Consider the following 15,547-nt stretch of genomic DNA (forward strand, 5'->3'; position numbering starts at 1 on the left):
TCATTTTTCATCTTGGCAATGACACAGCTAGAGGATGAGGTGGGGGTTAGATGAGAACTTGAATAGAAAGAAACTTAATGAGGAGAGGATTTGCCACATTATAATGGAGTTGATCTTAGAAAAATGACTTCATATATATGATCCTCAGTCCTGGCTTCCTTCCTCCTCTTCCCTTCTCCTTTCACTCCACTCTCCCTTCCTCTCCCCTCTTTTTCTCACCCCCCCACACCCCTGTCACCACTCTCTTTCTCTTACAAAATTAAGATGAGAATACCCAGCCTAGGATGGTAGGAAAGATGAAACAACATTATCTGTAAATGCCCTAGCAGTTGTGCTGGGTACTCCATAATGGACTGAAGTAACACCTGCACAATGACACTTCTCAGCCCCACTGCTGTGGCGAGCTGAGCTATGTTTGCTTCCCACCCAATGGGACTGGTATCCTGCTCCATCACTGCATGGCAGGTGAATGGCATGGAGCTGGCATGCAGGAAGTGCCAAGAGATGCACACTGAATGAATGGAATCACCTACGCCTTACTGCCCTAGAGTGAGGCAAACAACTGGAGAAAGAAGAAACAGACTGTCTCGACACCCCAAATCATAATGTCTATGAGAACTGGTCTCCTCCCTGCACAGGGCAGGTGGGCTGAGTCCTACCCCAGGTCACTGCCACTGCAGGCACAGGAATCCATCCCGCCTGTGACTTCAAACAACAGCAGGAATGTTAAACTCTCGTGTGAGTGCATCAACAAGGATGCCAACCCGTCAAGGGACCGACATCTGATGGCGGCATGGACTTCTAATCTGAAAAATAATAAAAAGCTTCTGAACTCCTAACAACAGCAATCTGATATGAAAGAACCAAGAGGCACCTCACTCATTAACCTTCCTAATGAGACGAACAACTCTTGGTGATAAACTCAGCAGCTGAGTAACTGGTGACGGCACCCAGCAGGCGGGGAATCAAGGCACTGAGGTCAGAGCTTTGCGCCAACACCCGCCTGGGGTGGGGTATAAAAGGGCCGGCCGGGAAGGGGTGTCAGACTCGTGGCTCGGCCTTCCCACTGTCCGGAACCTCCTGCGCAGCCGCACCAGCAGCATGACCTCCTCGTACATGGGCTTATCCCACAGCCTGGGCGGCGCCATGATCCCCGGGGCAGGGGCCGCCTGCCTCTCGGCGGAGCTGTCGTGCCCGCCTGTGGCAGAGGTGCCCCCCCCGTGCCTGCTGGGCAACCTGGCCCACGCCCACCGGATCCGCGTGGGGCCCACCCCCCTGGGCCGCCCCAGCCTCTGCCTGCCCCAGAGCTGCCACAGCGCTTGCCCCTTGCCAGGCACCTGCAACATTCCCGGCAACATCGGCAGCTGTGGGGCCTGCGGCGAGGGCAGCCTGAACGGCCACGAGAAGGTGACCATGCAGTTCCTGAACGACCGCCTGGCCAACTACCTGGGGAAGGTGCGCCAGCTGGAGCGCGAGAACGCGGAGCTGGAGACCAAGATCCAGGAGTGGAGCAAGTGCCACGAGTCCACGCTGTGCCCCGACTACCAGTCCTACTTCCGCACCATCGAGGAGCTGCAGCAGAGGGTGGGGCTGGCCGGCGGGGGCGGGGCGCTGGGGAGCAGGGCCCCAACACCTGGCGTCATAGGGGCTGTGGGGGCTTGAGTGTAGACCCCAGGCGGGGCTGGGGCGCCCAGCTGGGCGCTTTGTGTGAGCGCTGTGCCCCCGGTTTCTGCAGATCCTGTGCAGCAAGGCTGAGAACGCCAGGCTGGTGGTGCAGATCGACAACGCCAAGCTGGCCGCCGACGACTTTAGAATCAAGTAAGTGAGGCTGGAAGGGGCTCCGTGTGGCCCTCTCTTCTATTTCCAAGTGTCCAACATACTGCAGGCTTACAGCAGGTGTTCAAAAAACCATTGCTGACTAGATGTGAATGAATCGATGAACATCCATGCATTTTCTTCCTTTCCCAACCTGTTACTAGAATTGATCATTATATACGATAGATGAGAACATCGAAACAAGAAGAGGTGCTATAGTCTCAGCTGGTAAGGTTCCATGGCACATAACATACCTGTCCATAACTAAAAGATAAGGGGATGTTGTGTTAAAACCAGAAGTGAAATCAAGGTTTTGTAAGAATGAGCTTTCAGCACGCAGGTCACTGGTAGACTCACTCACTAACTTGCAGCCAAATCCACCAGAGGGAAGAAGGGTCACTGCAGTTCCTTTGTGTGAAGCGTTGCAACGGAGTGAATTTGAAAGGCAAGAACATGAGAAATAATCCAGGAGTAACAGATCTGGCTGACTTACTTTCAAACCACTCTTTTTGCTGGTGCTTTTTCATTCTCCTTTAAGGCAGAATACTGCATTTGAAGTATTAGGTTGCGTCCAAGTGTTGGCCACTAATCAAGGTATATAATCTGGATAACCCATGTATTGTTTCTGAGCCTCCATTTCCTGTCTAGTAATGGGCATAATAATCCTTCTCCTGGCCATGAGTTCTTACCTACAGGATCAAACACAGTGAAGGCTGATTGAGTGAGCAAGTGAGGGTCAGGCTGTGAGGAGGCCCAACGGGGACACTCCCCAACGGAGGTGAAAGGCCCTCCTCACACGTGTTAACCTTGACTCCCTGTGACGGCAGGCACGAGAGCGAGCACGCCCTGCGCCAGGTGGTGGAGGCGGACATGTGCGGGATGCACAAGCTGATGGACGACATGACGCTGGCCAAGGCCGACCTGGAGACCCAGCAGGAGTCCCTGAAGGAGGAGCAGCTCTCTCTCAAGAGCAACCACGAGCAGGTCTGGGGCTCGGGCTGCAGGCTCGGGGGGAGGGTGTCGGGCACAAAGGCAACACCTCACCTCGGGGCTCTAGGTCAGAACCTGGGCTCATGGGCATTGGGCTGGCAGCTGGCTCTGGGTCTGAGAGTTAGAGGAGCCTGAGGGTCATGGCCGGGCACTTTCTGACCACTCGAGGTTTGCAGTGTGACTTTCGGAAGGTTCCCGTGTGGGAGCCTGGGCAAACTCTGCACAGCAGGGTGTGTGTGGGCTGCCCCTCATGCTGCTGGCCCGGAGGGGTGGAGTGCTGGCTGCTCTGCCCAGAAGCTCCTTTGACACTGCGGGTGTGGGTTCTGCTCTGCTGCAGGAGGTAAAAATTCTGAGGTCTCAGCTCGGGGACAAGCTGCGGATTGAGCTGGACACAGAGCCCAGCGTGGACCTGGTCAGGGTGCTGGAGGAGATGCGGTGCCAGTACGAGACCATGGTGGAGACCAACCGGCGGGACGTGGAGCAGTGGTTCCAGGCGCAGGTGGGGGTGCGGCCATGGGGGGCACAGGCAGGGGCCTGGCTTCCCTGCGGACGGGGGATGACCCGGCCTGTGTGTGCCCTCGTGTTGCAGTCTGAAGGCATCAGCCTGCAGGCCACGTCCTGCTCTGAGGAGCTGCAGTGCTGCCAGTCGGAGATCCTGGAGCTGAAGTGCACGGTGAACGCCCTGGAGGTGGAGCGCCAGGCCCAGCACAACCTGGTAAGGTCCCCCAGCCCCACCTGTGCTGCCCCCCGCCATGGACCCTGGCCTGCTGGCTCGTCTTTAGAAACCTCACCAGTCAGGTTCATCCCCAACAGTCAGAGTTCAGGATCTGGGTCTCTGTGCGGGGGAGGTGTCTTCCAGTCAAGGTTAGTTTGATCCTGAAAAATGCTTCCGAGAAAGGTCAACTCCACTGCTTTAGAATAGAGTGTGGAGGTTCTGGCCCTCCTTGAACAAGGTTTCTGGGTGTCTGCCAGGGGTATGGGGGTGAACGTGGACCATTCTTCTAGTTAGCATATTTGGTGAGATGTCATGGTCTCACAGCCTGTGAGTTCTCTGGCGCTCTGGGAATGCCCCATGCCTGCTGGGAGTTCGCCTGTTGAATTTGGCCCTGATTTTCTTGGCTGAGTGTTGAGGGCCTGAGGTTTCTTTCCCCATTATTTCCCATTGTAGAAAGACTGTCTGCAGAACTCGCTGTGTGAGGCCGAGGACCGCTTCGGCACGGAGCTGGCCCAGATGCAGAGCCTGATCAGCACCGTGGAGGAGCAGCTGGCCGAGATCCGGAGTGACCTGGAGCGGCAGAACCAGGAGTACCAGGTGCTGCTGGACGTCAAGGCCCGGCTGGAGTGCGAGATCAACACGTACCGGTCCCTTCTGGAGAGCGAGGACTGCAAGTATGTGTGATCTAGGCACTTCTTGATCAAATCAAATGTCCGGTTGTCATGAGAGCCTCAGGGTGGAAGCCACGCTGTCTCTGACCAGTGAGAGTAGAAATGTGGCTGTGCCTCTGGCAGAACTTTCAACTATTGATTTAGCTTTTCCTTTCTGTACTTTCTAGTATTTTCTATCTGGTAGGAGAGAACATGACTTTCATCAAGAAAATGTTCCATTCTAGAAGGCAGTTCGGAGATCACCTAGGCTGTCCCTCAGGTTACACTGTTGGGGCCAAGGTCTGGGCATCTGCTGGGTGTCCTGTTGTTTTGGAGTGTGGCCCCTGCACCGCTCATGCACATCACCGAGGCCTCCACTCACTTCCCTCCATCAACCACACTCACTTCTCTCTCTGCAGACTCCCCTGCAATCCGTGCTCCACCCCACCCTCCTGTGTGGCGCCACCCTGTGCTCCCCGTCCGAGCTGTGCTCTCCGTACCACTTGTGGGCCTGGCTCAGTCTCTGGGGTCACCACTGCGTGCCGGTTCTGAAGCCTCCGGACCAAGCTGGGGTGGTGAAAGCGACAGGGGCCCATGAGGAGAAATGGCTGCTACACACTTAGGAAACCTGACCTCTAACTGCTGCTGACCCTGCTGCGTGAGCCTGTCCAGAGACCAGTGAGTGCCAGGAAACGTGGGCTCTTGCTTGGGCGTCTTCCTCCCCAGCTCCTATTTTCCCAGATGAACTCATGTCCTCAGTGGCTGGACTGGAGCCACCGGTGGCGGCTCAGATCCCTGAGTGCAGTGGCAGGCGAGGGTGGAAGAAGTGTCTTGGGGTGAGGACACGGCATGACCTGCAGTTGTATTTGCCACTCAGGAGATCAATTTTTACTTAAAAAAGTTCTGATGTGGGACCAGGCCAGTGGTACTGGATGTAACAGCTTCCATCCTTTCCAGCCCAGGACCGTGGCCCCCAGAGCACTGCTTATCTGGCTACTTCTACTCCTGTCCCCTTTCTCTTGCCTCGAGTTGGCTCCATTTCCTCTCTAGTTTTGTGGGGACTTCCCTTGTGACCCTTCTAAGTTCTCTCCACTCTGCATCTGGCTTGCCTCTTGCTCCATGAAGGGACTTTCAGGTGAAGAAAGTGCTCTTCTCTCTGTCAGTCCTGACTCCTGTTGAGCTAGCTCCCTCTCTTCACCTAGTTTTGCAGTAGAATTGGAGCAGTGACCCCATTTTCTCTAGTTCATGCCCACTCTGGACATGTTTGGGGCATAATGCTAAACTAAAGCCAACGGAAAACACAGGCCCCTATTTTGAAAGTTTTCAGACCTGCTCACATTGTCCACTTGTGCCTCTTATCTTCCCAGGCCCCCTCCTCTGCCCGTCCCACCCGCTCCCTGGAGGCCTCTGCTTGCTTGCCCTCCTTCCTGAATGTTTCCCCCGCCCCTTTCTGAAGTCTTCTCTCCTCTTCCTGGGTCTCTGGTCTGCACGGAAATGTCATTTCCTCTAGAACGCCTGTGTGGCCACCAGCTGCCCTGCTCACAGCCGCATCATGCTGTATCTTGCTTGTTTTCCCCATAGTGCTTACTTATCCATTATTTTCTCTTTAAAATGATTCTGGAAATTAGCATTTGTCCACTCCTACTTCCCCAGAGCCTAGCCCCCTGCTTGGTACCGAATAAACGCTCAATAAACATCTGTTGAAAGAATGAATGCTTCTAGTCCTAACTTTATTTCTGATTGGTTGTGGGGCATGAGAGCCATTAATCAACACCCTCAAGGCTCAGTGTTTTGCCCTGCTTTCAAATGGGGATAAAAGTATGTTTCCTACTTATATGCTAGCTGTGTCATGGGTCCAAGTGAAATAGCAAAAATTAAAAATTAAAACCCCCTGGAAAACTGGGTAGCTACATGCAAAAAAATGAAACTAGATCATTGCCTCACTCCAATCACAAAAATCAACTCGAAGTGGATTAAAGACCTAGACATAAGAACGGAAACCATAAAATACCTAGAAGCAAAGATGGGTCAAACACTTCACGACATACACTTTAGAGACATCTTTAAAGACAGAGCACCCAACGCCACAATAGTGAAGGCAAAGATAAATAGATGGGACTATATCAAGTTAAAGAGCTTCTGTACAGCAAAAGAGACATTACTAAAAACAAACAGAAAGATCACTAATTGGGAAAACATTTTCTCACACAAAAGTAGCGATAAAGGACTGATCACAAAAATATACGGAGAACTGATGAAACTCAACAAAAATGAAGTAAACAACCCCATCAAAAAATGGGCAGTAGAGCTAAAAAGACACTTCTCCAAAGAGGAAATGCAGATGGCCAACAGGCATATGAAAAAATGTTCAACATCACTCGTAATAAGGGAGATGCAAATTAAAACCACAATGAGATACCACCTCACCCCAGTGAGAATGGCACAGCTTCAAACAACTAGCAACAACAAATATTGGCGAGGATGTGGAGAAAAAGGAACTCTCCTGCATTGCTGGTGGGAATGCAAACTAGTACAACCACTATGGAAAACTGTTTGGAGGTTCCTCAAACTGCTAAACATGGAGCTTCCCTATGACCCAGCAATCCCACTCCTAGGTATCTACCCAAAAGACACAAAAACACTGATTGAAAAAGATACTTGTACCCCCATGTTTATTGCTGCTTTATTTACAATTGGAAAAACATGGAAGCAGCCCAGATGCCCAAAAGTAGATGACTGGATTAGAAAGATGTGGTACATATATACAATGGAATATTACTCAGCAACCAAAAAAGAGAAACACATGTCTTTTGCAGCAACTTGGATGGAGCTGGAAAAGATCATGCTTAGTGAGATAAGCCAGAAAGAGAAAGAAAAATACTGGATGGTTTCACTCATAGCAGGAGTATAATGGACCAGGCGAGAAAATAACAAAAATAATGAACAACCATAGACCAGAGACATTCTGTGGGGGTGGAGTGGGGAATGGGACCAAAAACGGGGGGGGGGGGGAAGGGAGGGAAATGCACGGGACTATGGTGGTGGCACAGGGGTGATTTGGTGATGGGAAACCCGTGGGGATTACAATTGAGATGAAAAAAAAATGTGCAAAATGATGTAAAAATAAACTTTTTAATAAAAAAAAAAAAGTATGCACACCAAGAAAAAAAAAAAATTAAAACCCCCTAAACAGAAAGCACCACGGTAACCTCATGGGGAGCCAATATGGAATGATGCTTGGGTGTACGGGTGCTGAGCCAGACTGGTTGGCTCAAAGGCTCTCCCTGGGCCTCAGGGCTTTTCTTTTAGGCAGCTAAAATTAATTCCCTAGCAGCTAAATTCAACCAGGAATAGAATGATGCACATAACAGCTTGTATTCCAGAGCGAATTGTATTCCAGGCTTTCTATTACTCCAAAGAATAAAGAAACTTTGCCTTGAGGGGTAGATTTTTCTAGCAACTCCCTTCTACTAAGACTACCTAAGGAGAGAGGACACAATTTTATGGGTCCTTTCCTTTCCTTTCTTCCCCTTTGGGTTCACTGATGGGAGCCTGTGACGTGAGAACAACCCCCGAATCCCACGGGACACTCAGCAACTCTAAGGGCTGTTGTAATTCCTAGCACTTCATTTGGGGGTGCAGATCGCACTTGTCAGTGGCACTGATTTCTAAATGCGATCACCAATAGCTCATGTCAGCCTCACTGTCATGTCTTGAGGTTTCATGAGAGAAAAAGCCACTTGGAGCATGAGTGGGTTATTGGGCCCAGGGGCAGGGTGAGGGCCGGTGGGGTCACCCGACCTTGCCTGCCACTGTGTCTGCAGATGTGGTGGGGTGGGACACCCTTGGGAGGCCTCTCTGGATATAAAGTGACTATTTTATCTGAAGAGTTGATGGGGCTCTGTTGGGCCCAGGAAAGTGAGTCTTTATAGAAAATGTCTCCTTTCCCCTTCTGTGATCGGAATTGAAAGCTCCCTCTGCAGGCCTGATTTTTTTCTGAGAAGAGAAATGAAAGACATGGAAGCTGGAGTGTGGGTGCCTGCCGTGGGGTCACTTCTAGGAGATACCATCTCCTTCAGCCTCTGACTACCTGATGAGCTTCCCTCCTTTCCTAGAGCAGCAACAGCTGTATCACACAGAGCCTGCTTTACTCTTTTCCTTCTTCAGTGGTTAAAGATAAACAGCCGAGAGTAACTGTGTAGTTTCAAAATGGAGTTTTAATGGTGGAGTTTCCCTTTTGCTTCATGCTGCACATGTCTCTTCTCTCTGAGAGCAGAGTGCCGCTCACACAGGCTCACATTAGAAATGTCTAGGCATCAGTGAAGCTTGCAGAGGTTAAATGGCTAAGGATATGTATTTATCAGGAGACTGAGCCAGGTCTTGGGGCTTGGGTACTCTGATTGCACAGTAATTCTCATTGTATCATATCACTTGAGTATTTATCGACTGTTCCTTCCAGTGATTCTGAGCCGTCTTAAAGGGGAAGCCTTGCAGTACAGAGCTTTCTCAAAAGACTGAAATTGGATCTACCCTGCGATCTAGTAATTCCATTCTGCGGCATCTATCTGAAGAATATGAAACACTAGTTCTAAAGGACACTTGCACCCCCATGTTTATTACAGCAGCATTGACAACAGCCGAGATAGGGAAACAATCTAAGCGCCCCCAAACACGTGTGGATCGAGAAGAGGTGGCCTATACACTATGGAACACTACACAGTGATGGAAGAAGATAAACCCCTGCCATCTGGAGCACCATGGATGAAACTGGGTGGGTGGGGGAATTCTGCCAAGTGAAATAAGTCAGAAGAAAAGTAACAAATATTGGATGGTGTCACTCATATGCAGAGTACGGAGACGCCAAACAAAGGGTCAGATAAAGTCAACACTAACCTTTGAAAGCTGACTATAGAAACGAGGCACCAGAGGGGCTGGGGGAGAGGTGTGAACAGAGTGGGAGGGAGCTTGGTGGGCTGCAGGTGCTCTGGTGGTGGGAGCACTGCAGTGCCGGCACTTGGGAGTGGGGTGGCCCTATACTTCCAAATACTCAGTCACGTGACCAGCAGCACTTCAATAACTTAATAACAAACATGAAAGGAGACCTTGCAACGCGAGTGTGAGATGCCCTGTGCCCACATTCAGCGTCACGGATGCGGTCACTGGCCAGCCCTGGACACACTCAGCATCAGCCTCAAAGGTCACTGGTCTGCTCCCAGCTCACTGCTGCCTGACCCCTTCCCAATGCCTTGTCTGTGCGTAACATGCCTGGTGAACCGCGGCAGCTGGGCAGGAGCAGAGGGTGACTTGGGGCAGGGGGCAAGTATGTCGTCAGCAGAGAAGGGCTATTCCTCGTGGTGCCAAACCAGGACTGTTGGTTCTGCTGTTAATTTTTTTTTCTTTTCATGAAAACACTTGGGTTCAGTGCATAATTCAGTGTGCTTTTGAAACTCTGCAGGACTTTTCATATTCATATATTCCTTAATGAAAACAAATCTCCCAATTTGACTTGATTGAGGACCACAGAATTTGAAGTCAAGGATGTTTGACTGCTGGTACACTACACTGCAGTTTGGCTTCAACTGAGCATTTCCCGGGCTGGGAATTAGAGAGAGGAACAAGGTAAGAGTAATAAGCGACATTCCTGCTGCTAAGGGTCTTCCAAGTAAACCAATAAGGAGAGACACCACGAAGAGGGTCACATTCAAGGTAAACTGAGGATTCAGCACCAGTGAAGAAAAGGAAGTGACCAAATGTCGCAGAAGCTGGGAGAAGCCTCCACTTGAAGGCTGCTCTTAAGCTGAGCAACATGAACTTCCAGGGATGGACTTGATCTTCAGTATTTAATGATGAATCTTCAGTGTGAAAAAAGGAGAGTTGTCAGGATTTCCCAATTTTTATTGCACAAGATGTATCAAGGGGGTCAAAAGAATAGTCTACAAGGACTTTTTTTAGAATCTTATATATTTTTCAACTTCCTTAATCAACCATTCTCTGTGTTCCTACAATTATATGTGTGGGTTGCGAAACACACTTTTACCGCAGGACCACTTCTAGTTGGGCCAGCAAAAGTTTCATTAGGTCCACATGCACGTGCACGTGCACACACACACACACACACACACACACAGGGAGTTCTCCTCAGAGCAGCTCAGCACATCGAGGAGAAATCCAGGGGGACCAAGGAGAGCAGAGAGGGTTCGGGTCCAACATGCCAAGGACCTTATTGGACAGAATCAGCCCTCAAAGACGAGGGTGTGGGGGTCAGATGGGCTTCTGAACAAACTCACTCAGCACTGAACTCATGGACTCCTCAAGAAGTCTAAGTGCCCACAAAATACCGAGCATTTTTTTGTTCACAGAAAAAAAGACAACTTACAAAACCGATAGAAGACCACACCAACTGTAAACACTAGGGACAGGGCAGAAGGCCACACCATACAAGTTGTCCTTGTCCATTAGTTAATTTCTAGCATTACAAGTGAGGCGGGAGAATCTTTTGATGCTCTAGAGAATGATGCCTGACTGTATTTCCTTGTCCCCTGGTGCTTTTTAAATACTGTGGTCCTAGTTGCACCCAGTGGTTTGTAAGAGGGGCATCTTGGCAGAAGGCAGGGGAAAGCCTTGAGAGCGTGGCCTGAGTAGACAGATGCATGGGCTCTTACTACGTGAGCATGAATGTCCTGCCCTTTAGTTAGAAGAACGAAGGGGGGCGGTGCTGATGGCTCCCTGCTTGTCTTGCTCCTTCTCCCATGTTGGGAGGCTGAGTCTAGAGTAAGAGGATAATGGTTTGGGGATTTAGGAGCAGAGAGAGCTATTCTTGCCACCCCAGATTGAACACAGAGAGGCTCCAAGACTAGGGGAGAAATGCTCATGGGGAGTGTGGGCAGGAAGTCTGAGACATGACCCCACAGAACCCTGAAGTTGACAAATGTCCTTGTGCTCCAGATAACAGCCTGAACAGAACAGACAGAGACCCAAGAACTCAAGGGGCACGTGGATGAGATGACAATCACTCTTGACACCCAAACAGTTTGGCAACTGAGAACTGGACTGGAGGACAGGTGTGGGTCTTGTTCCTGCAATGTAGATAGATGAAAAATCCGAGGACTGATCCCGGCACATTCCTCTCTCCTAACATCTTGTGAAAAAGACTGCTAGAGATTGTCAGCCTCTTGGAAAGGGGCTCTCAAGATGACTGGCATGTTTCTGCCATGTGTAAAACTAGTAAAAGCTATGGGGGGGGGGTTTGTGTGAAGGTTGAAAGTACAATTTGGTTCATGTAGAAGGAGATCAAGTTATGCATCCTTCACACCTGACTTTAGGATCTGAGATTCATTCCTGTTTCATTGCAAGTCTGCACAGATCCCCTTTGGGTAACTATACAAAGTAGTTTTTGGGGAATCTTGCTGTAGACTTGGCCTGCTTGCCACTTGAGCATACGCCACAGCTGTCATGGTGGAGTTAGTATATGTGGCTCTACGTCATTATTTGCTACGGCTGCACTTTTCGTGATTTGGATGCACCACTATTCATTCCACCAGGCTTCCATGGGTGGCATTTAGCTTTTTCCCAGCCTGCTCTAACACACAACTATCATGATGGATATTCCTGGTTTCCATTTAGCTTCTTCCCAGCCTGCTCGGACACAGAACTATTGTAATGGATATTCCTGGTTTCCTTGGACATGTGTCTAGATCAGTGTGTCTGTAGGATAAAGTCCCAGAAGTGGGGTTAATAGGTGACAAGTCTTTGCAGGTGTGATTTCAATTCCTGTTGCTGAGCCACCTTGCAAAGAAGCTGTATGATTAACTCTCCCCTGAATGGAGCTCCAAGGTGCCTATTTTTCGCTACCTTGATTTTTTGATCTTAAAAACTTAACTAACTAAACAAGCACTAAATCGTAATTTAATAAGCATTTTGAATTATGTCTGATGTGAGCATCTCAACCTATGATTAAAAGCCACTTAAAATAGCTAAAGCATTTCGTGTTTGTGCTGCCATTATTTTAAATGGTTTATAGATATCAACTTCTTCAACACAAAAGCAAATCTAAGAGCTGGGTGCTATTACTGCCTCTGTTTTGCATATGCAGAAATCATAGCTCAGGGAGGTCAAGACACCAGGTCAAGCTCGCACAGCTGGCAAGGGGTACGGCCAGGGCCCAAGTCTGCCTCCGTGTTCTTCACGCAACCACTTCACTGTGCTGTTTCAGACTTGGGAACGGGCCTCGTAGGAGAGAAACAGACAAATGTCCTGCCTTCGGCTGTATGTAAAGGGACCTGACACCAGGGGACAGGGTGAGGGGAAGAGAGGACTGTTTTTGTCACTTAGTCTCTGATGACCGGGAGCCTGGGACAAGAATTAAGCGTGATGGTGATGACAGATCCTTGAAATCCAACTGAAAGTTCCCAAGTGACGAGATTATAAAATCCCATGGAATAGGGAAGACAGTGGTGTGTTTTCTTCCTTTTGAGTTTTTTGTGGAGGATGTTGACATCGCTCAGACCCCTCGGGGTCCCGGATCTTGCCCAGCGTGTCTGAGAGCATTTCAGGCATGGCAGTGCCAGGGTGGACCACTCTGTGCCATGGCACAGAGCTTTTCTGATGCCACTCATACGGTGGGCGCTGCCCATGAGCAGCCCATTTTCTCAGGTATCTTCCGAACCTGCCCTGCAGTGGACAAGGTGGCGGGAGCTGGTGCCCAGGCCTGTCTGCACTGTCTTTGCTTTCTCTCCTTGAGCTGTGTGTGTCCAGTGCCATGTGTCCCAGCGCCATGACACAATGCAGTGTTCTGGGCCCAAGGCTCCTACCCCTTGAAGAGAGGTTGCAGTGCTAAGTTTAACCCCTGAAGAGAGAAGGGGTCAAATTCACCTCTGTGAGTTAGGGGTGGCTCCGTGGGTTAGGGGGCGGCCGGTGGCTGCTCTTGCCCTCCTTGCTGCCAGCAAGTCCTTCATGCAATTGGCTCACACAGCGTCCTCAGGGGTGGTGGACCCTTTATGGGGGAGCAGAAGGAGGAAATCTGGGGGTCTCCAGGATGGTCTCCCTTCTAGCTACATATTAAGTGTGCCTTGAACACCCACTTCACACCTTCCACTTTGTGCAGAACCACGGCCTTATAGAAGAGCAGGCAGACCTGAGGCTCCATGCCAGGCTGATCACACAGAGCTCAAACCGGGCCCCAGAGTGAGCCTCAGAGAGGGTGTCTGCCGGGGATGCGGAGCTTCAGCTGTGAGATCTAAAGAAGTAGCAGGTGGCCTGTGTCCATGACTTCTGACAGTGGGACAAATCCTGCTGAGGAATGGGGCCACAAGAAGGAGCCTACTTAGCAAATCAAAGGAAGTAATTTTAATGGCCCAGCTCTTTGGATGAGAGCGTTGCTATGTGGTGAGGTGGTGGAAAGAAGCACAGGGGTGTTTGAAGATGAATCTATGCAGATTGTGCAGGGGCCTCTGAGGCAGGGGGTGGCCTGGCCGGGTGGTGTCTCTAATAATGGTGGCGTCTGTAAAGGGCTATTCATGATGGCCTCAGGGCAGGGCCACTGCTGACCCAGTGCAGAGCTCCTTTGGGGTAGAATCCCAGACCCCTTTATTCTTTCTTGAGAGGATTCTGAGGATTTACCAACACTTACACCTACTGCCTCCTGTTTGGTTTTCATGCGGATGCATGTTCTTGAATTTTCCTTCAGAAGAGGCCTATTTACACTCTTTTAGGGTCTTGTCCCCTTAGCGGGCCCCTAAGGGCCCTCTGTCCTAAGGCCCCTGCACTTTCTCTCCTCCACGCTGGACAGACAGGCCTGGCCCCACTGCTGTGGCCCCTCAGCTCTAGTAGACATCACTGGGATTTGAGATTTATGACAGGCTCTCGTTTTAGAGCCTCGTTTTCCTAGATGCATTTTACTGTCCTGCCTATGTCAGTATCAAAACACCTTCCATGGTGGGAACACAGGATCCTCAGCCATTTTATTTCTTTCCTCCCCAACTTCTTGTCCAATAACCAAGCCTCCCGCACAGCTGCCTCCTGTCTTCCACTTGCTGCCAGTTCCTTGGAGACAAGGAATCCGCAGAACCCAAGCTCTGCAGGGGGTCAGGCGGCGTCCTCTGTCACAGAGCCCTGACGGGGGGCACAGCATGCAGCAGAGTGGGGTTCTCTCTGAGCCACATCTACGCTGAGCTCACCGGGGTCCCGAGGAAGGGACAGAGAGCATGTGGGCACTGCTGACGTGAAAGGAAGGAAGCCCCAGCCCACCTATTAGCTCTGAGGAGCAGGTAATGGACTCCTGGCTCCTTCCCACATGGAGTCTGTGACGAGCTGCCCCCGGGTGGTGAGGAACTGACAGAAAAGCCCGGTCTTCATAGCGGTAGCCTCGATAAACATTACTTCTGGAGCTTTCGCTGAAATGTCCCTTGAACTCTGGGCCCAATTTTCTTTTTTTCTGGACCAAACAAGATTTTTGTTGGTTTGTTAGCAGCTTCCCTCTAGCTACATCCTTGGCTGTTAGGAGGATGGCTCCTCCGACTTGCATGAACTCATTGAGCTGTAGTTCAAGTTCATTCAAAACATCCCAAGGTGCTTTCTCTTCAATAACAGGGGCCGCGGCAAGGCCAGGTCTAACCCCTGCTATGGAGAATGTAAGATACATGTGGGACAAGCCACTGAATGAAAGTGGGTTCTGATTGTCAATCCACAATTACTTAGCCCAGTGTTTCTGGATGTATTGACACTCTATTGCTCCTGGGAGTGGGGGAATATGCCTTGCGCCTGATAGCACAAACAAGAAGTGGTGGTCTCTCAGTCAGAAGGATCCACAACTTATCAGTTCAAGGAACTGGCCTTTCTCTTTAAGGGTGCAGCTGGATGAGCCCAGGCATGGATGAGAGAGCTGCTGGGTCTTAGAGACTCCCCATCTTCCCCCCCCCCCAATCACAGATGGGAAGCTTTGATCCTTCAGTGTGGCCACATGCATGCAGAGACTGGCCAGGCCGAGTAGGACATACTGCTGAGGAGAAATCTGAATCTGTGACCTCTCATGAACTGACAATCTGATATCAAAAAGCCAAGGGAACTTCAGAATCATTAACCTTCCTAATGAGGGGAGCAACTCAGTGGTAAACTCAGCAGCTGAGTAACTGGTGACGGCACCCAGCAGGCAGGGAATCAAGGCACTGAGGTCAGAGCATTGTGCCAACACCCGCCTGGGATGGGGTATAAAAGGGCCGGCCGGGAAGGGGTGTCAGACTCGTGGCTCGGCCTTCCCACTGTCCGGAACCTCCTGCGCAGCCGCACCAGCAGCATGACCTCCTCGTACATGGGCTTATCCCACAGCCTGGGCGGCGCCATGATCCCCGGGGCAGGGGCCGCCTGCCTCTCGGCGGAGCTG

General features: G+C 50.6%; 1 protein-coding gene across 1 annotated transcript; it reads left to right on the forward strand.

The window, feature by feature from the left end:
• The first annotated feature begins 1,146 nt into the window (after positions 1-1,146).
• On the forward strand, positions 1,147-4,722 carry KRT38 (keratin 38, type I). Its single transcript, XM_004684957.1, has 7 exons — positions 1,147-1,584; positions 1,736-1,818; positions 2,643-2,799; positions 3,143-3,304; positions 3,395-3,520; positions 3,974-4,194; positions 4,590-4,722. Exons 1-7 carry the CDS (start codon positions 1,147-1,149, stop codon positions 4,720-4,722), a joined length of 1,320 nt encoding a protein of 439 aa, XP_004685014.1.
• Positions 4,723-15,547: the final 10,825 nt, after the last annotated feature.

Source organism: Condylura cristata, unplaced genomic scaffold, assembly GCF_000260355.1.
Source record: "Condylura cristata isolate star-nosed mole 26May11 unplaced genomic scaffold, ConCri1.0 scaffold00017, whole genome shotgun sequence".
Taxonomy (NCBI): domain Eukaryota; kingdom Metazoa; phylum Chordata; class Mammalia; order Eulipotyphla; family Talpidae; genus Condylura; species Condylura cristata.